Raw genomic sequence first — 24,987 nt, 5'->3', positions numbered from 1 at the left:
AGAGATTTCTTAACCCCCTTAGTGGCTCCTGGCCCTTCGGCCTCTCCCTCTGCTCACTCCTTCCACCTTTCCCTTCCTCCTCTCAGGCTCCTGCCTCTCGGGCCCTTCTCTACCAGGCCTCCCGGGGGGGGGGGGGGGGGGGGTGAGGGGGTGGGGGGTGCCTCCATTCCTTCCCCTTAACTCCCCCCCCTTCCCTTTTCCTTTGGTGCCTTGTCTTCTCCCCATTAGAATGTAAGCTCCTGGGAGGGCAGGAACTATCCCTGTTATCTGCTCTTAACACAGTGAGTGGGGTTATTATAAGTACTTAATAAACGCTTGCTGACTGGTTTAATTAGAAAGTTTGCAAAGCACTTTATACTGGTGTCATTTGATCCTCACAAAACCCCTTGGATGTTCACATTTTACAGAGAAGGAAACTGAGGATAAAAGTGGTTAAGTGACTTGCTTAGGGTTACAAAGTTAGCAAGGATCTGATGCAGGATTTGAATTCACATTTTCCTAATTCTAAGTCCAGTACTCTTATCCACTGTAGCACTCTGTAGATATGTACATGTAATACCAAATTGAAAACAATATGCCCCAAACCAGCAAAAACTCTTACATAAACTTCATTTATACAGCATAAAGACACAAAGTTCAAGAATGTGCATATGGAAGCATTGAGAGCCACATTCTCTCAGTTTGAAATTTGGAGGAATAATGTATATTCTTACAAAGGAGACTGCAACTTCCAATTCCTAAATTATACCAAAGTTTATTCTATAAAAGTCGCATTTATAGTAATTGGTTTTCCAGGGAAACCAAATTACAGTAAAATTTTCATCTGCATTATCTAGAAAAAACATTCCCTCTTAAGTGAAACTAATTAGTTTTAAGTTTATTTTCACAGAATTGCATTTTAACTCCTTTGGATGAAGACTATTTTTTAAAATGTGTCACAATTTCCTTATTTAACTATCTTCAATTGTAAGAGACTTTATTTTTAGTTTTCTGAAATTACTAATACTACCATTTTGAATATTTTGTTTAAACAAATTGGTCTTTTTTTCTTGTCAACAATATCCATAAAGTATAAAGCTAAAAAAAAAAAAAAAGGGGGGGGGGGATTGCTGGGTCAAAGAGTGTGAGCAGTGTTCTACCTTTTATTGTATCTAAAATAAGTGACCAATTTACAGCTGCCAAAAGTAGGGAACTAATTTTTTCCCCATATTCCCAACATTTTTTTCCCTTTCTCTCACTATCTTTGCCAATTTGCTTTAAGTTATTAGGGCTGATATAAAAACATTCACAATTCTTTCCATTTGCATTTCTGTAACCAATAATGACTGAACAGTAAAGGACTGAAAGGACAACAAACAGATGAAATATGGGAAATGGTAACATTATATCCAAAGGATAGGTGTCTACCACGTTACTATGTGAACAAAAATTATCCAAATTATTATTACCGAGATGAAAATTTGGGCAACTTTGAGATGCTCCTCTACTAAGATTGGCAGAGTTCACATAACAGAAACATGATAGTTGGAGTACCTCAAGAAAATAAGCATACTTATCTGATGGAGCCACGCATTGGTCACTGTGGGAAGCAATTCTGAACTATGTTCCACAAGTTATTAAATTAAATTGGGTGTACCTCGTGAGTCAATGACACCTTATTAACCAGAGAACCCCAAAGAGATCGACAATGCATACAAGCATGAAAAAATATTTATAGTAACTCATTTTGTTTTAACAAAAAGAAAAATGGAAACTAAGGGAGTGATCATTAATTGGGGAATGGTTAAACAAATTATACTATACAAATGTAATGGAATATTACTGTGCCATAAGACATTATGAAAGGGACTCTTTCAGAGAATTCTGGAAAAGCCTTTTATAAAAACTGATGAAAAGAGAAGTGGTAAGAATTTGGAAAATAACTTATACAATAACACTGTAAAGAAAACCAATTTTGAAAGACTGAAGAAATCTGATGAATGAAATGACTATGCACTTTTTATCTTTTATATATAATGAAGGTAGATATCTACTTCTCTACAACAGAGAAGTAACAGACTCAAAAGTGCAGAATGAAACATACATATCTGGACTTGGCAAATATGTGAATCTGTTTTGCTTGATTATGCTTACTTGTTACAGGATATTTTGCTTTGTTTTCCAATGGGGTGAGATTTGGAAATAAGAGGAGAAAGAGGTTAGTAATACTGTTGTCAAAAAATAAAAAAGAAGGTTACAGCACATGTAAAATGTATGGGATTGCCTGTCATCGGGGGGAGGGAATAGAGGGAGGGGGGGATAATTTGGAAAAATGAATACAAGGGATAATATTATAAAAAATATATATATAATAAAAAATTATTAAGTAAAAAAAAAAAGGGGGGGAAGGAAGAATGAAGGGGAAAATGTGTGTTATGGAAAAATAAAATTTCAATAAAAAATCTACTTAAATATAAAAAAAAAAAAAAAAAGAAGGTTACAGGAATATGTACACATATTCACAGAAAAAAAAAATTAATAACAGAAAATAGTTCAGAAGGACCTAAACAAGTAAGGCATCTTTGAAAGTTAAGACAGAATTTATTTTCTACTTTAAAAAAATATATATATATACATAATAAAAACTTTAAATTCACATGAAATGCCTCTTTCCTGTTCTATTTTACACGGAGAAATGTTTTTTTGGAAGTAATTGTCAAGTTTAGAATAATTTTTCTATAAAAAGAAGGGAAAGTAGTCTAGTTGATGAGGGGCTAAGGGAATAAACAGAACAGTGGTTAATAAAGAAAATGGCAGAAATGATACAAAAAAGAGGGGAAGAGAAAAAGTTTAAAAGAGGGATGAGAAAATAAAAAAGTAAAAATGCATTACAAGCATTACAAGGTCTTACAAAAAAGCAGGCCAAAATGTGAGACACTATTTATTAAATAATTTGTTAAAAAATAGTGAACTCCCAGAATGAAGGCAAATCTTTAAAGTCATGATTTAGTACCAATTAAGGTACCTTTTAAAAAGGATCACTTAATCTTATTTCAATTTGCAGTTACCTTAGGTGCTATCATTACATTTATGAAGTAACTTTTATGTGCATGCTATTATTACTCACTGTGCTAGGATAGTCTGCAGAATCAGTAAAAGACACAAGAAATGTCCTCCTGAAGGAAGTATAAGTTGATCTGGCCAATTGTTTTCTTCTGTATTAATTCACGAGAAGATCTTGAATGTCTGTCTGTATGTCAGCATTTTTGAATGGTGCCAAAAGCTTAAATATTTTTCCCCCATGCCCTAATAATGAATAAAAAGCAAACAGTAGTTTGGTCTAGCTTTAAAAATTAGCTTTAAATATTTGAAAAAGAAGCTCACAAAGTTAACCAGGCTACAGCAAACAAAGCACAATACAAAGAACATCTCAACCTCTGTGATAAAGTAGCTGATGCAACTGTATGTAGACATGCATTATAAACTATTAACTAACTCTATAAGCAAAAGGCTCCATTTGTTTTAAATAAAATAGAGGTTTAAAAAGTATACTCATAATTTTTAACAAACTTTTTGGTTTTTATGGAATAGAGTATCACAAAGGTACTCAAGATGTATTCTAACAGAGCACCCTGGAAATATTTAATATCCTGAAATACTTCACTCAAAAGATAATATGATCTAGAGTGGAAGGTCCCTTAAAGATGACTTAATCCAAGGCATGATCTTTGAAGATGAGGAAAATGACTGGCAGAAAAATTAAATTAAATGATTTCTCCAAAGATGTAAGAAATAAACAGCAGTCAGTATTTAAACCCACATATTATAAAACAAATCACTCAATTGCTCAGAGCTCAAAAAAAAAAAAAAAAAAAAAAAAAAAGCAAATGTGTGCTGGACTTGGGAGTAGTCCATCCGATTTAGAGCAGTCGAGCAGTCGTATATGAAGTGATTTACAAACCTTAAAGTATGTTACAATATTACCACTTATTACCACTACATATAAAGTTATTTGCAAACCTTAAAGCATTATATGGCATTATTAAGCTTCTCTGTTCTTCAATGTTCTCATTTACTCTTAAATACTTTTATGCTGTTTTATGTTTTTCCCACCTTAACTTCCCCCAAAAAATTTACCTTAGGAAGTTAAGTAATTAAACTAACCTTCCTAATCACAATTGGCTTAATTAAGTTAATAAATCAACATACATGTAATTTTTCTTCTCTTTATTACAGCAGGTTTACAATCATTTTATCAAGTTCTTACTAGATGCTAGCACTATACTAGGTACTCAGGATACAAAGGAAAGCAAAAATATTGGTTCCAACCCTCCAGAAACTCATGTTTTAAAGGGAATAACATGCAAGAGAAACCCATGTACATATAAGATAAACAAATAGATGGAAGGAAATTTTGGAAAGAAAATACTAAATGGAGCAGGGAAAAGGTGAATTTGAATTAAATTTTTAAGGAAGCCAGGAAACTCAGTAAATGATGGTAAGGAAGGCATGGGAGGCAGACATTGAAAAGGCAAAGGGAGACCTGGGCCGGGGAGAGACAGAGAAAGGCAGACAGACAGAGACAGGAGATTTAAAAGTCAAACAGATGACTTCACATTTAATCCTAGAGCTAAAGGAAATCAGAAGAGCTCAGAAAGAATAGGCGACAAGGACAAAGGCAGGGAGAACCTCCATAAGGCTATTGCCAAAATAAAGGCAGGAGATGATTAAAAAGACACAACCCAGGCCACCCAGTGCCTGAAGATAAGGGGCCATTCAGAAAAGGTGCTGAAGATTAAAAAGCACAATTGGGCAAGAGCTTGGATGTGTCAGCTGAGAGAAAGGAAGGAGCTAAGGAAGATTCAGGTGTAAGCCTGGGTGGGAGTATAGATACCTCATTAGTAATAGGAAAATTTACAAGGGGGGAGGTTAGGGCAGCCAGATGATGCAGTGGGTAGAGCAGCAGCATCCCTGAAGGACCAGAGTTCAAAGTATCCTCAGGCACATAATAAGGGTGATATCACATGATCTCAGAATTCTTGACATATCAGTTAAATTGTTATCTTTGTCAAATTTTCTAGAGCTTGCACTAAGATAAAGTGCATTTCAAATTCTGTTGAGTCATTTCCTCATCAGTTCCCAGGAGTTCCACTGTCTCTATGTAGATGACTACCATATTGATGTGGCCAACTCCAACCTCTCTCCAGAATTCCACTTTTATATCACCTCTCGGACACCTTGAACTAGACGTTTCATAAGCATTTCAAACTCAACCTAAATTTATATTATTTCAAAACGTAGACAAAGTTTTAGATAAGATACCTTAACTACTCCACATATTCCTCCAGATCCCCGGGGTGCCCAGCCTTAAGATAACCTTGAATCTATCCGGTATATCTTGTACATATAGACTTGTTTATCTGACTCCTCCATTAAGATAGCATAACTTGAAGAAAGAGACCAAGTACATTCCCAGCACTTAGCTACCTACCGGGCATATCCTAAATGCTTAATGATAAATGCTACCTGACTGACCAAAAAAACCCTTTTAACTTAATCTAAAAATATAGGACACTTAAATGGGGGAATTTAGAAAATTCCACTTATATGGAAACATGCAGCACCTAACTATCCCAGGTAAAAGTGTTGCTCTTTCTATTCCATATGCACAATAAGATTATGCCTTGGAAAATTAAAAACTGGGGCAAAGCATATTATTATTATTCTTAATAATAGTTGACACTTAATAGCTGACATACAGGGCTTAAAGACCATAAATGTTTTACACATATTACTTTATTTGAGCCTTATAACAATCATATTAAAGTATTAGTGTATCTATTTTAAAGATAGGGAAATGAAAAGGTTACATAAGTAACTTGTCCATACAGGTAGGAGAAGACAAAGACTTCAAATTGAGATATTTTCTTTTATAAATCCCAGAGTGACTCAGGTGCATAGATAAGTAGTGCCTTGTCTTCAAAACCCTGAAGTATTTGCAATTTCCACTACACTCTAAAGTTAGGATAGAACTTAAAAGGCATTTTTTTTTTAACTAAATCACTTTCATGTGTGCTTTTTCTAAGCACACCTGGTAGTTTTTAAATGAAGGCATACTTCATATCTATGTGGGGCTAAGGGTTCTCTTAAGCAAGAATGTATCTCAAGGTTCTCTCCAAAGCTTTCTCTTCTCTCTAGGCGACTTCATCAGCTTCCGTGGATTCTATTATTATCTCTACGCAGAATATTCCCAGATGCACAGAGCCAGCCCTAGTCTCTTTCCTGAGCTTCCAGGTGTATATCACCAAGTGATTACAGGACAAGGTGAAACAGATGTCCCGTAAGCATCTCAAATTATATCCAAAACAAAATGCATCTTTCCCCCAAACCCGACCCCCATCTCAACTTCCCTGTTTTTGTCTACTATTCTCCCAAGTCTCCAAAGGCAATAACTAGGGTGTCCTGTTCATGATCCTTCACCCAAAGCCAATCTGGCCATTTCAACATCCACAAAAACGTTCATCTACGTGGCTTTTTCTCTATTCACGTCACCACCACATTTGTTCAGTATTTCTCACCTGAAATCCTCCAAACATCTCCTAACTAGCTTCTCTCTTTTCCATCTCTCTCTCTACTCCAGTCCAGCTTCTACACAGGTACCAAAGAGCTTCTCCTAGAGCCCAGATCTGAGTGTGAATCCATTACAATACACCCTAGTCCTTCCTGTTATCTTGAGGGTCAAAGATAAATTCTTTTTGACATCTACAGCCGGAGCCCAATCTACCTTTACAATCACATTACACAACACATAAGCACTTCAGTCCAGCCAAACTGGCCTCTTTACTCTTCCTTAACACATAGCAAGCTATTTCTCATCTCTGCTTCTGTAGGGGGCTGAGCATCCTGTGCCTTCCCCCCCCCCCTCAAGAACTTCCACAAGCTGAGAATCTTTCAAGATTTAGCTCAAGCAACATTACTAGTCAGTGCTCCTCCCTGCTCTGCACTAGCTTGGTACACCCTCCTTTTGTGAATCTGGTGGAGTGTAATCTCTTCCAATTCAAGATAAGCTCTTGGAAAGCCAGGACTTTTACTTTTCTCTCTATATTCCCAGCCTACCCCTCACTAGATGTTTTCTAAGTACTTATTAGGACAATGCTTCCTCCTTTTCCCTTGTGTCTCTCCACTCTCTTCCCCTTCCCTTCCAGCCACCCAGCTATGCCCATCAACAGAAAGTGCTTTCATCTAGTAGGCTGACAGAAAGAGTGAAAAAAAAAGAAAAAATTGGGGCTGCTGCCTTAGTCTCTCATTTCCTTTTTCTTTTTCCTTTTTCTAATAAGCCCAAGAATGGCAAAATCATAGCAACAGAAAAATACAGCATTTGCACCAAAAATTTCTGAAAGATTTCAAGTAATCCAGAAAAATGCTACATGGAAGGCAGTGTAAACAGTGCTATGCAATAGGAATTTAACTTAGTGAAAAGGGCATGAGGAAAATTAATGGATTAATTTTCATTGCATTTCCAATTTTTCATATGCAACAAATGTAACCTTTTTTGCAAAATAAACACAAACTACCAAAAAACCCTTCAACAATAAGATCTAATAATACACCTTTTGAAAAGTTTTTCCTAGTAGACCCTGAGTTACTACTAAAATTTTATTAAGTACCACAATATTCAAAAAATATTTTTCCAGTCTGCCATGTCCACAAGTAGCAATATAAATTCAAAGCCAACATAAATCTCACTGGTCTCGAGCAAGGGATGATCCATGAGGCAGCACTAGTTTTAAGTTTCAAAGCTCTTGGCTTACCTCGAAGCTGTGTTGCACCATCCTCATGAATGTACTCACATACAAGCATCTTGGGTTGCTATTGGCTCTATAACTTCAATTCATTCCTAAATTATCCTTAGTAGCCACTGACGCCTATTCCGTCTCCAGCTGTCTAGAAAATTGTGGTTATTTTTTTTTTCTGTAGGTTAAATTCCTTGCAACTTTCACATTCAGCAAACCCAGGCCAGAAACATAAAATAATTCTATAAACTGTTACTGACAGAAATGTTGTATTTTTGAGATGCCATGATGATTCAAGAACAAGTTCATATCTTCTATTAATAAAATAAAATTTTGTGACATGAAATATGATGATCTCTTGCTTGGTGTTTATATGGAAACTGTAGATTAGCTACTTTATAGATTATACATATTAAATTTTAAAGTCATAAGAGATAGGCAAAGTAAATCATACCAGCTCCCCTCAACCTCTCATAGATATATAAGTAAAAGTAATTTTTAGAGCCAAATCTGGATTGGGATAATGCAGGATTATCTATCTTACTGCCTTTGTCCTTCATCATGAAAATGAAAAATCCAGTAGTTATTTAATATGTATGTATATATATATAATGTTCTAAAATCCATATGGTTCTTCTGTGTTTCTTCTTTGGGGAGAGGGGCAGTGAATGGTGAATTAAAGAAATATTCAAAGTATTATTCAAGTAAGGTATAAAATCTTCTTGTTTTTTTTTTCAGTCACATGTTCTGAGCTAAAAGCCAGAAGATGTTTGGGATAATTAAAAGAGCAAGGGCAGCTAGGTGGCCCAGTGAATAGAGTACCCGCCCTGAAGTCTGGAGTATCTTGAGTTCTTAACACTTCCTAGCTGTGGGACCCTGGGCAAGTCACTTAATCCCAATTGCCTCAGGGGAGGGAGAGGGAGAAGGAGGGAGAGGGAGAGAGAGAGGGAGAGGGAGAGGGAGAGGGAGAGGGAGAGGGAGAGGGAGAGGGAGAGGGAAAGGGAGAGGGAGAGGGAGAGGGAGAGGGAGAGGGAGAGGGAGAGGGAGAGAAAGGGAGAGAGGGAGAGGGAGGGAGAAGGAGAGAGGGGAAGAGAGGGAGAGAGAGGGGGAGAGAGGGAGAGAGAGGGAGAAAGGGGAAGAGAGGGGAAGAGAGGGAGAGGGAGAGGGGGAGAGGGGGAGAGGGAGAGAGGAAGAGAGGGAGAGAGGGAGGGAGGGAGGGAGAGGGAGAGAGGGAGAGGGAGAGGGAGAGAGAGACAGAGAGGGAGAGAGAGAGGGAGAGGGAAAGGGAGAGAGAGAGGGAGAGAGGGAGAGAGAGATTCCCAAATAGAGCCCCTGTGCTCCTCTACCATTGACTACTTATGTGATCTGGGATAAGTTAGAGCCTCTCTGAACCTCACCTTCCTCGGTAAAATAAGAGAAGAGGAGGGACAGAATAAGCATTTCTTTAAAAGCCAGGCACAGTGCTAGGTGCTTTGCAAATATTATCTCATTTGACCTTTACAACAATCCTGGGAGGTAGAGGCAATTATCATCCCCATTCTACAACTGGGAAAACAGAATAAGACAGGCTAAGTGACTTCCCTAGGGTAACACAGTACGTGTCTAAGGTTACATTTAAAGTCAGGATATTTGAACTGCAATGCTTTACCAGCCTATGAAGTGACTGGACTACCTTCTACCTATAAATCTAAACTTGTCCTATATGTATAAACAGTTTCCAATGAACAAAGATAGGAAAGCTTGTAGCTTTCACTGTGGTCTACTTCAATTCCAAGGTTATACAATCTTTATTACTAATTAATTTAAAAATCTGTAGCAAAGTCAGAGCACTAACTAACAAAAGCACTTAAAAGTTATACAACCACCTTAAAAGAGAATACTTGCCTTTTAAGATATCAAAATTACCCTCTCTATTCACTGGTAAAAATAATCCCTTTAGTCAGTACAAATCCAGGCGTTCTCCAATGTAACACTGCCCACTCTCAGAACTGCCTGAATTATCATAACATTAAACTGGGAGATAAGGAAAGAGGAAAGGAAAACATTCATCTTTACTTGTACTTTACAAAACACCCCAAATGTCTCTAGAACCAATGTTAACACCTCCAAATATATTTAGAAAGCAGCCAATGATTTCAACAGTCAGTCCTTACATTTTCTGAAAATCAAACTAGATACCAAATTATTTTATCGAAGACAACAATAGACATCTCAGTCGGGCTTTGGAAGTGTGGGAAGTTTTAAAAGAGAGTACTTTTCAGGATAATGTTTGTAAGCAAGCTATGGATTACTGGTCAGCCAAAGGAAATGCATCCCTCCCACCAGTGACATGGAGCATTATAGGATAATTGGCAATAGCTCCATCTCTGTGGTTATTAGCCATGACCTGCCCAATCTTGACAAATGTCAGAAAAGAAGAGCAGGGCTGAAAGAAGCACCTGCCAGCTGTGCCAACTCACATCTTTTCCCATGCCAACAAAAACTTCAGAGCCCCTTCAAAACACTAGATTGTGAGAAGGATCTAGCTCATAACCAGGAATAGGAACAGCAGCTGATAAATGAGCTAAATCATGACAGGCAGTAGAGCAGTAGGTCAATGGCACAACTTGAATGTATTTGAGTTAGAAATAGGCTTCAGTGGTTCTAAGAGACACAAAACACCAACTGCCCAAAGATGGGTACGCTGAGGGGCAAAATCTCTGAGGTACCAACATTAAACATGATGTCTACACGCAAATTTTTGGAAACTGCAAGATACCCCAAATTAAGCCACTTTCAACACTATTTCCTATGTCACAACCAGGTATAGCTTACAAAACATACTAAATTTCACCTAACATAGTCATGAAACTCACTAGGTGCTGCTAGAATCCTATGCTGGCAATGCCATCTGTGTGAAGAAAATAATATTCCTACTTCCCAAGTGGTATAGGTCTATTAGTAACAACTGTGAAACCCAAGGGAGAAGAGGAAATTTTAACTGGCTTCAAACTTTAATTTCCTGGCCAATTCATGTGAACATTAAAGTTAATTTTACATAAACGATCTCTAGTTCTCTTCCTTCCCCAAATATTTTATATGATTATTCCACTGGTAATATATATACACACTGTGATTTTTTAAAAATGGTTATGAATTAAAAGTAATTGTCACAAGGAAAGTCTTTGCAACATATATTTTTTAATTGCCATAGATAGCTATACTGGGCATAAATTATGACAGAGTCAAGGAAACAAAGGTAAAGAGTTAGATGTGGAATCAAGAGATCTGTGTTCAGATCATAGCTCCATAATACTGGATACCACCTATAATTCCAAGATCCCAAATCATAATCTCTTTAAGACTAAATTTCCTCATCCATGAAATGGGCATAAAATTATTTATACGCTTACCTTCAAAGGTATGGTTTATAAACATCAACAGCTTGGTAAAAGACATTTTAATTTCCACTTCGTTTAACCCAAGATAACAAAAAAATTTATAATCAACATATATATTTTGTTCTACTTTCATTCCTCTATCAAATAATGTTTCTTTAAAAAAAATATTGCAAAGGTTATTAAATATTCTTCCTTTGGAAACATTAACATAATCTTTAAACTCCATGCTTTTTGCCAAGTCCTCTGAATCAGGTTCTATTACTATTACCATAGCTTGCTTTTCCAGAAGCTTTCTACAATCTTTTTTATTATATAAAAATATGAGAAGCCCCTCTTCTCAAATCACTACTTGTTTATTATACTTTTTGGATCAGAAAATTTCTCCTTTATTGCTTAGAGTACCTCTCAAAGTACAAGTATCAAAGCTCTTCATAAATTTGCTAGGAAAGCTAATGTTTTGTTCAATTCTCAATGTAACACTATTTGCATACAAATTTGATATATCTTAGACTAAATGCAATAGATTTAGGGCTCTATACTATATTTAGGCTACTTGAAAACCAACATGTAGCCTGGGCTGTGGAATTTTAGCACAGAATCTATCATAGAATTGTGCACAAAGTAAATGTTCAACAATTTATTAAATACAACAGAAAACTCCTGTTCTTGAGCCTTACAGTTCTTTTGAGCACAATTATAGACACACCTCCCCACACAGTAAGAAGATAAAGGAAAAAACTCAACCTTGGAGATAATTTTCAAAAGGGGGAAGGAGAGATAGGACCTATCAGTATGTAAGTGAGCACTTAGAGAAATAACTCCAAAGATTTCCAGAGTAAAGTTGTCTCATCAGTGCCATCTCAACTGCTCATTCAGCCTTCGGAATAATACAGGAAGAGAATATATTCTAAACATTGGCTTCCAAAAACTCTTCAATGCACTTTAGATACTAACAAGTTATTAAGCTACACATTAAGCTAGTATTTGAGTTATATTCTAAAGATAAGGACTAGTCTTGGGACTTCCCAGATATACAGAATTCCTTTTCCAATGTATCTTTTTTATAACTTAAGTGTCTGGGGAATTAGCTACCACTGAAACCTAGAACCTAGGTCTTTCCTAGATAAAACATGAAAAATGGACAGCAGAAATGAATTTTTAAAAAAGGATTTATTATGTGCTGTAAAGTAGGTGGAAAGTTAATGATCCTTATTCTAATGCTATGAAAGGGAGGATGGCAAGGCCCAGTGGTCTGCAGGTATCGTAGCAAGGTAAATCGCAAACTCTGGAGGTCTTTCATCCTACCAAAGGACAACTGATGACGGACTCCCTGGTCATGGATGCAGTGTGTGCAACTCTGTCTGCCCCAAAGTGAAAAGCCCAGAGAGGCTCTGACCAAAACCATTGGGATAGGGAGGTCTCAATGAACTCCAAGTAAAATATAGTTGGGGCATTGGAGGAAAGGGCTCAAACTTAGTCTAACTGGTTCTGTCCATGCTTGAGAGCTATGGCATTACAAAGCAAAATTTTGGGCCTAAAGGGAAATGTGAGGCAGGAAAGTTAAAAGTAAATCATATAGAACAAATACAGCTTTTTTTTTTTTCTTTTTACAAATAAAGCAATCAGGACATAGAGCAGGTAAGTGACTTCTCAAAGGTCATCCTAGGTTTTTACCTTTAACCTTTTACCTTTAAAATACTTAGAGCTAGAAGGATCTTAGAGATATGGTCTAATCTTTGATAGGTGAAGAAAGCACGGTCCAGGCAATTTAGGAAATGTATCTTAGATTATGAACTAAAGTAGTGACAACAAAGCCCAGTTTCAAATTCATGGGTTCTGACTCCAAATCCAGTTTTTTACATTTTCTTCCCAAATGATGTTCTAAAGAAGCCTGGTTTTTCTATACAATATGACCAAGAGTGTCCAGAAGAAAGCTTCAATGCTAGTGATATTTTCACTTCTGAAACATTAAAAGAAAAAAAATTATGTAATAAAAAATTACACATGCCTTTTGTAGGAAGGAAAATTAACTTCTGTTTCTTTGTTCCCAAATTTCCCCGATATCCCCTCTTTCAATTTAATAAGCACGCACTAAACCCCACTCATGTGTAAGGGATATTTTAGGGTTAAAATAGATGACAGAACCTATATATGAAGACTTTGGAAGTATTTAACTTACAAGTATCTTTGAGAACAGTACCCACTCTATTTTCCTTTTCTCATGATTAAAGTAAAGGAATACCAAACTAAATTTTTGTAATGACTTCGTCAACTCCATAGAGAATGGGCATATTTATTTGTTCCCTCAATATATTTCAGACCCCAAAATATTCTATGTTCAAATGAATCTAGCATCAGAGTAGAGAAAGGAGTGAATACTAAAGATGTTATGGAGGTAAATTTAGCAGGCCTTGGCAACAGGTTGGAAATGAAAGAAGATGGGGGAATAACAGTGAATGATAAGTAAAGAAATACAATGAAGTGGCAAGCCTGGGTGGGTGACTGGAAAAAGACTACTATAGTCTGGACATTAAGAAAAAGAAGGATAATGAGTTGAATTTGGAATCCATTGAGTTTCAGATGTACAAGGTACATCTAAGTTCAAGATATTCAATAGCTGCATATCCAATTTTAGTTTGAAATGCAGGGAGCAACTCAGAAAAAGTTATGTTCTAATATGTTAGGAACACAAGGAATTTTGCTCTCCAGGCCATGTCATGGTATTTGTTCCTTATGACCCTCAGTTTGCTCCAGGTGTCATGTTTTTCCAGGGGAACTGCACAGTCAGCCCCGAACAATAACAAATCTTGGAATCAAGAGAGATTTGAATTTCAATCCTAATTCTGTTACCTTGAGCAAGTCACTTCACTTATCAAAGTCTCATCAGTGAAATGGTTATTTCCAATACCTATGGTTCACAAAGTTGTTATCATAAAATGCTACGCAAACAGGAATTTTGTAATAGAAGAAATTTCAATCACAAATAAACTTTTTATAGAAGGATTTCAGATTACAATCTAGCCATTTTTAGAAAGTGAGCTGCTTTAAAACTGAATTTTAAAATACAATATGAAATCAAATTTGATGTTTTCTACTTAGTCACTTCATCTTTAATAGAATTTTGAAGTCCCTGAAAAGTAGCATATAAAACATTAATACAGAATATGATACCAGTTAAAAAATGAACCCTTACTTCTAAGAGAAAGCATTTCTTTTAGGTAATTATGGAAACAAAATAAAATTGGGGCTAATTCCCAATGTTAAAGAACAAAATATAAAATAATTCCTAAAAAACTAGACCACTAAATACATTCAAAAAATCTTAATGTATTTACATTTATCCCATTTACAGTACAACTGTCATCTATGACCTCAATTTAAGATATAACCTACATAAGAACTAAAATGAGTGAACCATCACTTCATTTTGCTTAAAAAATATTTCTTCCTCTGGATAAACAAAATTCAATCACCAATAAATACAAAATATGCTTTTAAAATTATTTCTGAAAAGCCAATTGTTTACCGGTATTATATTAATGCAATAATACCCTTCTGAAGAAGGCTTTGAATTGTACTGCCTGCCAAAGTACATTCATTAATAAGGTACTATAAAACACCATCATTTAAACAATAGGTCTAACATACTTCATATGGCTGAGACTAATACTGCTGGTATTAGAATAGATCTAGTGTCTTTCAATATGGCCTACAAACCTGAAATAAATAGTCTACTATAGTGTGTGTGTGTGTGTGCGCGCGCGTGTGCAAACACACACATGCACAAACTTTGTTTTAGCTATACAATTCTGGGATTTTTCCAGAGGAAGCACTGCACACTGCAAATATCACCAGCTCTGGAGACCTTGAGCTCCAATTCCACCTCTGGCAATAAATACCTTCTGGCTGAGCATGTCATCTCACCTTTCCTGAGGAGGACTGATATTGCTGCTGCTGCTCAAGAGCAGGCTGTATCCCACAGATTGATCTTTACTCTCATTTTGGTGTAAGTAGCTCTAATAGCTAGTTAAAACTGGGCTAAGATTTTGGGGATGTCCTGAATTCAATACTAAAATAATAATAAAATAAAATACTAAAAAAGGGACCAATTTTAAAATTAACATACTCATGTATATGTATGTCCCTATGCATATGTACACATATATACAGGGTGCTGTGTGTACATATGTAACTATACATGTGAATTTATAGCCATACATATATACATAAACTGAAACTTAAAGCAGCCAACTGCTATTCACATTTAGAAAATGGCACTAAGATTTTAGAGGCCTTATACTAGAAGATTCTTCTACCTGCTCCCTTTCTTTTTCCTGGGCAATCCACTAGACAAGCAACCAAAGAACCTAAGGATAGCAGGTTCAAGACAAATAGCTTGGATCCACGGTAGAACCAGAGTGACAGTGACCCTCAAGTACAGGATTCAGCTATGGGCAGATTGGGAGCAGCAGCCCGAGCAGGACAAAGGCAGGTGAGGATGGGGGGACACAGTTGCCTCTGTGCCCCAGCTTATCAGGGAGCTACTTTCTCTACAATAATTGGTTTTATAAAGGAGTCTTTCAGAAGATCAAAGATGGGGAGGTGAAACAGGTTTCTGAGAGACTGGCTGGCCCAATCTCCTCTTTCTAGAGAGGGGGACAACATGGTGCTAGGGGATTAAGTGGCTTACAGAAAGCGAGAGAGCCACTTCCACCCTCTGCAGGCTTCCTCCAGAGAAACCACCTAATCCAGCCTGCTCGTTTTATCTACTAGGTAAGTGAAGCCCCAAAGGGTCAAGTGCTTTACCAGGCAAAGCTGCTGACCAAGAGCACAATGAGCTCAGAAGCCAGGCCAAGCAGCTCTCATGCTGGTTCATTCCTAGAAGGAAGGCCTTCCAGGACCCACGTGGAGCCCGTCAACGAGGCACAAGGTAGCTTCTTGGTTGTTATCATGATCATAAAACAACCAACTACTTTCACATTTATAAGTGTCTAAAGTTTACTCTATCCTGGGGAAAGTTGTTAAGCAACAATGAAATTGTGGCACTGAGAGTGTGGGTGCCCCGAGCCAGCACGGGGAGATTTTTCACATCAGTCACAATAAGGGGAATGTTGTAGCTTTTTATTCCTTAAATATCAGCTCGAAAACCAAGCAGGATAAAGACTTGAAGGAGACCATGGAGAGGATACTGGAACCAGCACCACCAGATGACAGGTTTTAATCCTAGCTGTTATGGGCCAGTCAAATTTGGTACAGACTCTCAAGTTCCTCCCCACTCCACTATTCTTTGAATGTAAAAGACATACCAGAAAATATAGTACATTAAGACAAAATTTGCAAGAGCAAATGGCAATGCTCCTGAAAAAACAAGATGAAATTCTAGGAAATGTCCTGCAATTCTAGTGGGACAATACAAGCAGTTGTAGTCAGACTCCTTTTGTGGACATTGCATTTGTCCTTCGCTAGCCTCGGGTCCCATGGCAGCAGCATCTAACTGGGTCACTCACTTTCTGGGACTCTCTTGCCTCACCTGCAGGTCTAAACCTTAGGTCTGAGACCTGAGAACAAGATGTGATTTGTGTGTGGGGGCAGCTGGGTGGTGCACTGGACAGTGCTAGGCCTTCAAGTCAAGAATGCCCATCTTTTCAATTTTGAATCTGGACAGTGCCTAGCAGGGTGATCCTGAGCAAGTCCCTGCACCCTGTCTGCCTCAGTTTCTTAATCTATAAAATGAGCTGGAGAAGGAAATGGCGAAGCACTCAAGTATCTTTGCCAAGAAACAGGCAAATGGGGTCACAAAGAGACAGACACAACTGAAATAACTGACAAAATACACACATACACACACACACACAGCAGATTACTGCCTTTCTACATAAGTGGTGGTCTCTGTAATACAAAGCATTTTATTTTATGCATCTAAAAAATGTTCTAAGGAAGCCTCAATGGGTTTCACCAGATGGCCAAGAGGCACGGCACACAAAGGTGAAGAAGGCATGGACTCTCAGCTCTGGCTCTCAGCTCTAAATCCGAGATGCTTTGCAGGTAGTTAAACATCACTTATTTCTTTTTAATCTTCTTCCAGAAAAGGAAGGGCCCATATCCCTCCTCTCCCCCACCCCCTTAGTGGCATCTGCTTCCATGGTGATTTCCCCAAGCATCAGAAAATACTCCCTCTCATTTCCCATATTGGTCCATGCTTAGAATGCCCCAAAACATCAGCCACATCATAAAATGAGATCTCTTTGAAAAGGAACACACACACACAGACCCTGACCCACACACAGACCCCCCCACACACACATACTTGACCAGACTAAGGATTTTGCTGGTACAGGAAACTCCCAGTGAGCAATCTCCCATTACCAAAGTATAATATTTATTATCATCTAACTGTGAGACCAGCTCTCTATTCAATATTCCACATTGGCATATGTGTATATGTGTTTGTGTATATGCATGTATAAAATGTGCTTTAAAAAAAAGTGACTAATGACAACATCAAGTTTTATTCACGGAAGAGGAAGAAGAAATGTACCTTACATTTGAGCCAATGCAGCTACCTAAATCCATCTGATTATACATAAGGGATATTAATCATAATTCTGCTCTGAAAAGAGAAGAACTATTAACTATCCCACTAATAAACCTTCATACTCTTGGAAAAACCAACAGTGATTTTTTTTTTTTCCTTCAGATATATTCTCCAGGATAAAAGATCATTCCATTATACTTTTTCCATTTTCTCTCTCACCGGCTTGTCTTTCTACTCTATCAAGTACTCCATATTCCTTTAACAAACTAAATCACCCCCCCCCAAAAATCACAATTCTGTGGTAAAAGTATAACCAGTAAAACTCAAAGCCAAGATATATATGATCTTTTGTCATTGATAAATGTGGTAGATCAGAACTCTAGTTAATAAAATTATTTAAAAACAGCTAATATTTTCCCTAGCTAATAAAATCTTATACAAGTTATTTTTAAAATCTACATCCATTGTTTATCATCAAATTAATATCACCTTTCTCAATTAAGTCTCAATACTTGAATTAACTGAAGCCTGGTTGCCAATAGTGTAGAAGAAAATGTGCATATTCATTCTAATCTCTAGGACTAGAGAGATGAGGGCAATTTTTATCCTCTAATGTCTTTTCCTTATGTCTTCTAACATCTAGTCTGGTACAAACCCTTACAATTCAGGGAATGGCAAGCTCCAGCAGGCTCTCACCACATCAGTGATGAGGGGGAGCGCAATCTGTCGTACCACACCAAAAAAACCTTTTGAGGTACTGAAGAATTTTACCTTACCATGGTTAGGGCAAAGATTCAGCTCCTTAAATATATTAAAAGTTGTCTATCTTTAACACTTTTCGCACCAGCACCATTTCTGCATCACAGACTGTCTGCTAGATATCTCCACTTAGATGGTTCAAGGGCATCTCAAACTCAGCAAGTCCAAATTGAGACTGATCTTTTCCCCCATCAACATCTCTCCCCAGATTTTCCTAATTCTGGTGAGAGTACTACCACCACAAAAATCACCAAAATCTTTTTTGTATAATGTCAGCTCCATTTTTTCACTCTCCCTGTACTTCACCCCTCACATCCAAGTCCTGTCCAGCTTACCTTCACAACTCTCTAACGTGTCCCCTTTCTACTCCCACAGATACCACTCAGCTTCAGGCAATCATTCTCTCTCCCATAGATCATTGGAACAGCTACTTAATTTGCTTGTTTCCAATCTCTTTCTCCTAAGCTCTAACTTCACAGAGATGACAAAATAATCTTTTTAAGGCACAGATCTGACAGCATACTCACAGTTTTCAGTCTAGCATTTAAGCCAATCTATGTTTCCAAACTATCTTTCCAAGCCCATTTTATATTACTCTCCTGACAGCTTTGCTGAATCCAACCCCGCCCCCTGCCCATTTCAGCCAATCCCCAGCTCCATATTCCCTGTTTCACTTCAGAGCCTAGAATGAACTCACTCAATCTTTGTTGTAAAAGAAGCCCTTCTCTTCCTTTAAAATTCACCTCAATCATAGAAATGTGTTTAAAAGAACTGCATATATTTAACGTATATCAGATTGCTGCTGCCTAGGGGAGGGGAAGGAAAGAAGAAAGGGAGAAAAATTTGGACACAAGTTTTTGCAAAGATGAATGCTGAAAACTATCCTTGCGTGTATTTAGAAGAAAAAGTTACTATCAAAGAAAAAAGGTTCAGTTCAATTACCAACTCCTTAATCAACCTTCAGTTTTTTTAGTGCTCTACCTAAAAAGCAAAAAACAAAAAACCTGTAAATCTATGTCCATTCAACATTCCCCAGGGGAAAGTGAGATCCTTAAAACCAAGAGCTTTTCATTTGTCTTTTTATCTCCAGTACCTTGCATAGAGTAGATGCTTATTAAATGTTTAAAGAATATCACTTTGTAATTGGCAATACCATTACACTAAATTTTTGTGTCAAGCAGTCCTAGCAGTATATTAAGCTGAAAAATTGACTCAGCTGTATAGAGTCAATTAAAAATGATTACTATCAGCAATAAAGGGTGCCAATGGGGTACAATGGGAAAAGCACTTAGACCTGAGGTCTGGGTTCTAACCCCAACTTGCTTACCTGTGTGAAAATTATTTCTCTTTCTCCCTTTCACTTCCCCAGCCCCAGAGCCCATCGATGACCCCTTCCCGATAACTCTTGGATCTCTCCACAGGCTCTGCAATCCAGGACTGCTGCCCCGGCTGGCCTGCCGATTCCCCATCCCAAGCCTCTTCTCTGCTCCAAAGCAACCTTCTCAGAGAGCAGATTTAACCACTTCCCACACACAGGACCCTCTGATTCAATCAACTGTAGGGCTCCCAGCCACCTCCAGGATCAAATATCAAACATCTCCTTTGGCTTCAGAGGCCCCCCTTGCCCTGATCCTGCTCTCAGGCCTGATACTCAGAGACACTGGCCTCCCTCGGGTTCCTCCCACAAACACTCCATGGCCACTGGGGCTGCCCCTCACAACTACGACATCTCCACCTCCCCGCTTCCCTGACTCCATCTCGTTTGGAACCTTTGAGGCCCTGTTCTGGGTTCTGGGCAGAGAGGCCAGATTGGATCGCCATGTCCTTCTCCAGGTCATTTGACAGATGAAGAAACTGAGGCAAGCAGGCTTGTGATTTGGCCGGGGACACACTGTCTGGGGCCACATCCGAACTGGGGTCTTTCCCCACCTCCTCAGTACCCCTAAATGCCGGGGGCTTCCTTCTAGCAGAAGCACCAAAGGGCAGGACTGTTGGGAGCTGCCTTTATCATTGAGTTCTTGCCCCAAGCAGAATCTGGCGCAGAACCTGGCAAAGAACAAGTGCTGAATAAATGCTGGTTCAGAGTTTCCCTGGCCCCCGTTTCCTGACTGAAAACATAAAAAGTCAACTCTGCTCAATTAAGGGTTTGGATTAAAGAATCTCCCTTCAAGCTCAAAACCTAAGATCCTATTAACTGAATCAGTTCCCCAGATATCTCTGCTCTCCTGGTAGCACACTGAATATATTAAGAAGGCATATTGGCTCTTTTAAGCCATGAATTACTTTTAAATGGACTACAAATAATGACACAAAAAACAGTGTTTCAACATGGTGAGCCAGACCCGAAGGGCTTTCAGAATTATTGACAGGGTACATACCCAGAATGTACCCTGTATGGTACCAGGTTGGCATTCAGAGCATCTGTAAAATGAAAGTAACAGTACTTGGGTTACCTATGTCCCAGGCTTACTGTGATTAAAGGGTTTTGTAAATTATAAGGGAATAACAGGACAAGTGCTATTTATTATTATTATCATTATTACTATTAAGCAAGTGTGAGACACAACAGATGGCGGGTGACTCTAGGATACTGGGAACAAGAGCCAAGCATCCACTAGAGATTAATATACCAAATCAGACTACTTAACAAGCCAGCATATTTGCGCTAAAAGTACACTGTTGCTGCTCTCTAATACAACCAAATAGAAATGCAAGGAAAACCATCTTGCACTCAGTCCAAGGGAATCGCTTGGTTTTCCCAAGAAACATTTAACAGTGTCAAGTTCTAACACAGACCCTCAGAACAGCATGACAAGACGGCTTCAATGTGCCCTCTCCTCACCTGAAATGAGTGGACATGTAAATACTTATTAGAGGCAGGCACAGATCAAGTCCTGCAAATATAAAAAAGCAAACATACTTCCTGCTTGCAAGGAGTTTATACTCAAATGAGGAAGAAAATACACACATAAATTAGTATATAAAAAGGTAAATGCAGTATAGAAGCCGGATAGTCTTAAAGAAGGCTGAGAAGAACTACTTAGTTCTGAGAGGATAAAGGAGGTGGGGTAAGGGGAGTAGAAGAGTTGAAGAGGGGAGAAGGGAGACATTGAGGAGGGCCTTCAGCACTGACACTCAGCCAAAGAAAATAGAAAATGGACAAGTATTAAAGACTTTAGTTACATAAAAAATAACTTAACAGATTCGTTAATAGTCCAAGAAAGAAAATTAGAACCTTCCCTGAGAAGGCTGTTCTCAGAAGCTATACTTCAGAAACCCTTGGAGCTATGACAATACCTTTAGTACCATCGGTGAGTGGGAACCAATATAGCCTTATAATGAATTCTACTCCCTGGGAATTACAATCTATCCAGGTTTCAGTCTATCAGGCGGCGCTCGGGTCACTTTTTCTTAATCGGAAGTCATTTCCATCCTCACTGTTCAGAATATTCTTTAGAAAGTAACTCAAGAATGACTAAGTATGGGCAATTCATTTACTGAATGATTTCAGACTTGGGAAATACTTCCAAAACAGAAATAAGATCCCCCAAATACGCAACCTTAAGAGTTTATATTCTCTATCTAGATAATCTTATGGAAAGATAATTCCCTAACTCACAAGGTATCTTTGTGTTACTTGACACTCTGTGGTAGTTTTTCTTTCTGTCCCAATCCCAAACAATCCCAGCGCATCCATCCTTTCGTGTGCCCTCAGTTTTGCAGCATCTGCTTTGTATGTAAAACTTTAGAACCCGTTCCCCGTTATTCATTCTCTTACGCCGTTCGGACTTCCATGAAACGGAAGAGCCGACAATCTGACGTTCCTGATGAAATTTAACCGTACCCCCCATTCAGCTCCAGTGATGATTCAAACACGTTTCGGCTGAGAAGACGCCCGTAAACAGCGGTGCACAACACCGCGCCTTCGCAGGGAGGCGGCGAGCGTTATCGGTTCCACTTTTTACCACACAGTTGAGAAACTAACCCAGAGGGGGTAAAGTAACTTGGACACAATCACACAGTCAGATGCCAAGAACAACTGTCGGTCGGTCCATGGAATATGCTGCCCCTAGTTGAGAGAACATGAAATTCAGTAGTAAGAATGGCAAAGCAGAGAAACCCAAGAGCTTGAAAAAGTTATCTGACCCTCAGAAATCAGGAAAGGGAAAAGTCATTCACACGTGTATTAACTAACACTGCTGAGGGCAAGCAGAGATGTTCAAAGAAGCCATTTTCCTTCGATAGCTGCCTGAGGAATAGTGGAACTCAACACAAGTGCTTTCCTGTACTCCTTTCATAATCTTTATTTCATCCGCTCCCGTAAAAACATGGTTTTGTCGTTACATACAGCAAGTTGTTATGGGGAAATAACGTTAAAACCTCACGACTTAAAATTGAGTACACATGGATGGCTAAAACTTTAAGCTGCCCCAGGACCTGCCCTTTAACCCGTACTTGGCGATTCATCTAGTTACCGACACAATGAATTCTGCATACAACGGCACGCTTTATTTGAAGCTTTAATGTTGAACGTCTCCTAAGTCTTCATTCGGTGCCTCCCGAGGAGCACAGCAGCCACGTACTGCCGGAGGACTCTCGCTCTGGGACCGCTGCAGAGGGAACAGGGCTGTGCCCCGCGACCGAGCGCACACGGGAATGCGGCGCCGAGCTTGGGGACACAAGCCCAGCCTGTTACACAACCCAGCCCTCACCCTAAACAGCCTCACACACAGCGGGGATTCTCGATTTGGGTGGGAAAAAGTCTCTCGGACCTCCCGAGGAGGATAACACGAGGGGAGATGGAGGCTCATCTCATTAATGAGCCCAAACTGCTTAAAACTCACAGAACTGCAAGAAAAGGCGCCGCGGCTGCAAAGACAGCCGGGCACCGATTCAGGCACGGGGCCGCTCCGCCGGCTCGCGGCCCGAACGCCGTCCGGCTGCTACGCGGGGCAGCATCCCCCGCGCCAGCCCACTGGCCCCGGTCACCGCGCCGAGCCCGCCGACCCACCCCCGGGCCGCCCGGCAGCCCCGCTCACTAGGGGCCGCACTCCCGGGGCGCCGAGGGCTAGCCCGGACGGATCGCGGCCCCCGCGGCGCACGGAGGGGATCCGCCGAGCGCGCCCCCCCCCCCCCCCCGGGCCGGGCACCTCCGGACGAGGCTCTGGCGGAGCCTGGCAGCGCTCGCGGAAAGTTGAATCGAGCCCGGGGCGCCCACCCCCATCGGGGCCGTGCCCGCCGCCGCGGCCCCCTCGGACACGCGGTCCGCGTGAGATGTCACCGGCGCTGGCACGAAGGACCCCACCGAGTCCACCAGCACAAAGACTGGCCACTCAGCGGCGAAGATCCGAGGCCCCTCGGGCACCGCCGCCGACACGCACGCGTCCTGCCGCGGCGCCCGGCCCCCCTCGATGCCCACCGGCGCCTGGGAGCGGGGGCTGCTCGAGGACCGGGGTCGCCCCGGCCCAGGGCACGGACGGGGGGCTGGCCCCGGCAGGGGCATCTCGCGGGGGATCCCGCCGCACCGAGCCCCCGCAGCCAAGGCGGAAGACACCCCAGGGGGTGGGAGGCCCCCCCGGGGAGGAGGCTACGGGCGGAGGGGGCCGCCCCGGGGCGAGCGGAATGGGGGGGGCGTGGGCAGGGGGCCCGGGGGTCAGACAAAGCGCTCGCGGCGGCGAGACAAAGAGCCCGGGATGGGGAGAGCCGGGGGAAGCCGGGCCAGACAAAGCGCCCGGGCGGGCACGGCGGGCACCGGCGGGCACAGCCGGGCGCCAGACAAAGCTGCCCCCCGCGGCGGAGAGCGCCCCTCCCCACGCGCGCCGACACTCACGCCCCCCACGCCCCGGCCCCGTGTGGGACCAGCTCGGGCCGCGGGGGGCTGTGGGAGCACGCAGCCCCGGTAAGGGGCGCGCGGGGGGCCGGCTGGCGCCCCCGTTCACGCTCGCCCCCACGCACACGCGCGCGCGCGCGCACACACACACAAACACACGGGAGCTGGAGCAACAGTCCCGGGGAAGAGCGCAGCCCCGCACGCACACGCACACACACGGACACGGACACGCCGCGGGGGCACCGCCCCGCGCGGGGAACGCCGTCCCGACCCCGAGCCCCGGCCCCCGCCGCCCCTCGGCGAGCCGGGAGCCGCCGAGAACTTTACCTCTCCCCGACCCCCCAGCTCTGAGTCCCCAGACTTACCCTGTCACAACAGGCGCCATCTTCCACAAACTCTCGCCAAAACTCCAAGCCTCGCGAGATCCCTGCCGCGGCCGCCGCCTCCCTCCCTGGCCTCGGCGCTCTCCCCACCCCCTCCGCCGCTGGCTCTGCCCCCCGCGCCCCCCGCCCCCCAGCCGAGCGCCGCCCTCGTAGTAGGAGATCCCGCGGCTCGCGCCGGAGACCCAGCCCGGCGGCGACGGCGCATGCGCACGCGGGCCGCCGAGCCCCAGCGGCGCCGCGACCCGGCTCCCCGGGGGGCGGCGGCTGAGAGCGTGCTTCAGCTCCGGGCTACTTGAGCTCGGAGCTTGGGGAAATCTCCGGGGACTAC

General features: G+C 41.2%; 1 protein-coding gene across 3 annotated transcripts in view; it reads right to left on the bottom strand.

The window, feature by feature from the left end:
• Nucleotides 1–24,776, bottom strand: part of RBPJ (recombination signal binding protein for immunoglobulin kappa J region) — a 100,921-nt gene extending 76,145 nt beyond the window's left edge. The window contains exon 1 of one of the 3 annotated variants that reach the window (XM_074274490.1): nucleotides 24,642–24,776. In XM_074274490.1, the coding sequence (XP_074130591.1) occupies nucleotides 24,642–24,661 (20 nt within the window). In that variant the 5' untranslated portion in view covers nucleotides 24,662–24,776. Of the gene's footprint in view, nucleotides 1–3,106; nucleotides 3,266–24,641 lie in introns of those variants that run through there. The other 2 variants (XM_074274491.1, XM_074274492.1) reach the window with 2 other exon arrangements.
• Between the last annotated feature and the right edge of the window lie 211 nt (nucleotides 24,777–24,987).

The sequence above is a fragment of the Sminthopsis crassicaudata genome, chromosome 6 (genome assembly GCF_048593235.1).
Source record: "Sminthopsis crassicaudata isolate SCR6 chromosome 6, ASM4859323v1, whole genome shotgun sequence".
Taxonomy (NCBI): Eukaryota; Metazoa; Chordata; class Mammalia; order Dasyuromorphia; family Dasyuridae; genus Sminthopsis; species Sminthopsis crassicaudata.
Note: the sequence above shows the minus strand (reverse complement) of the source record. Positions and strands in the feature narration are given on the sequence as shown.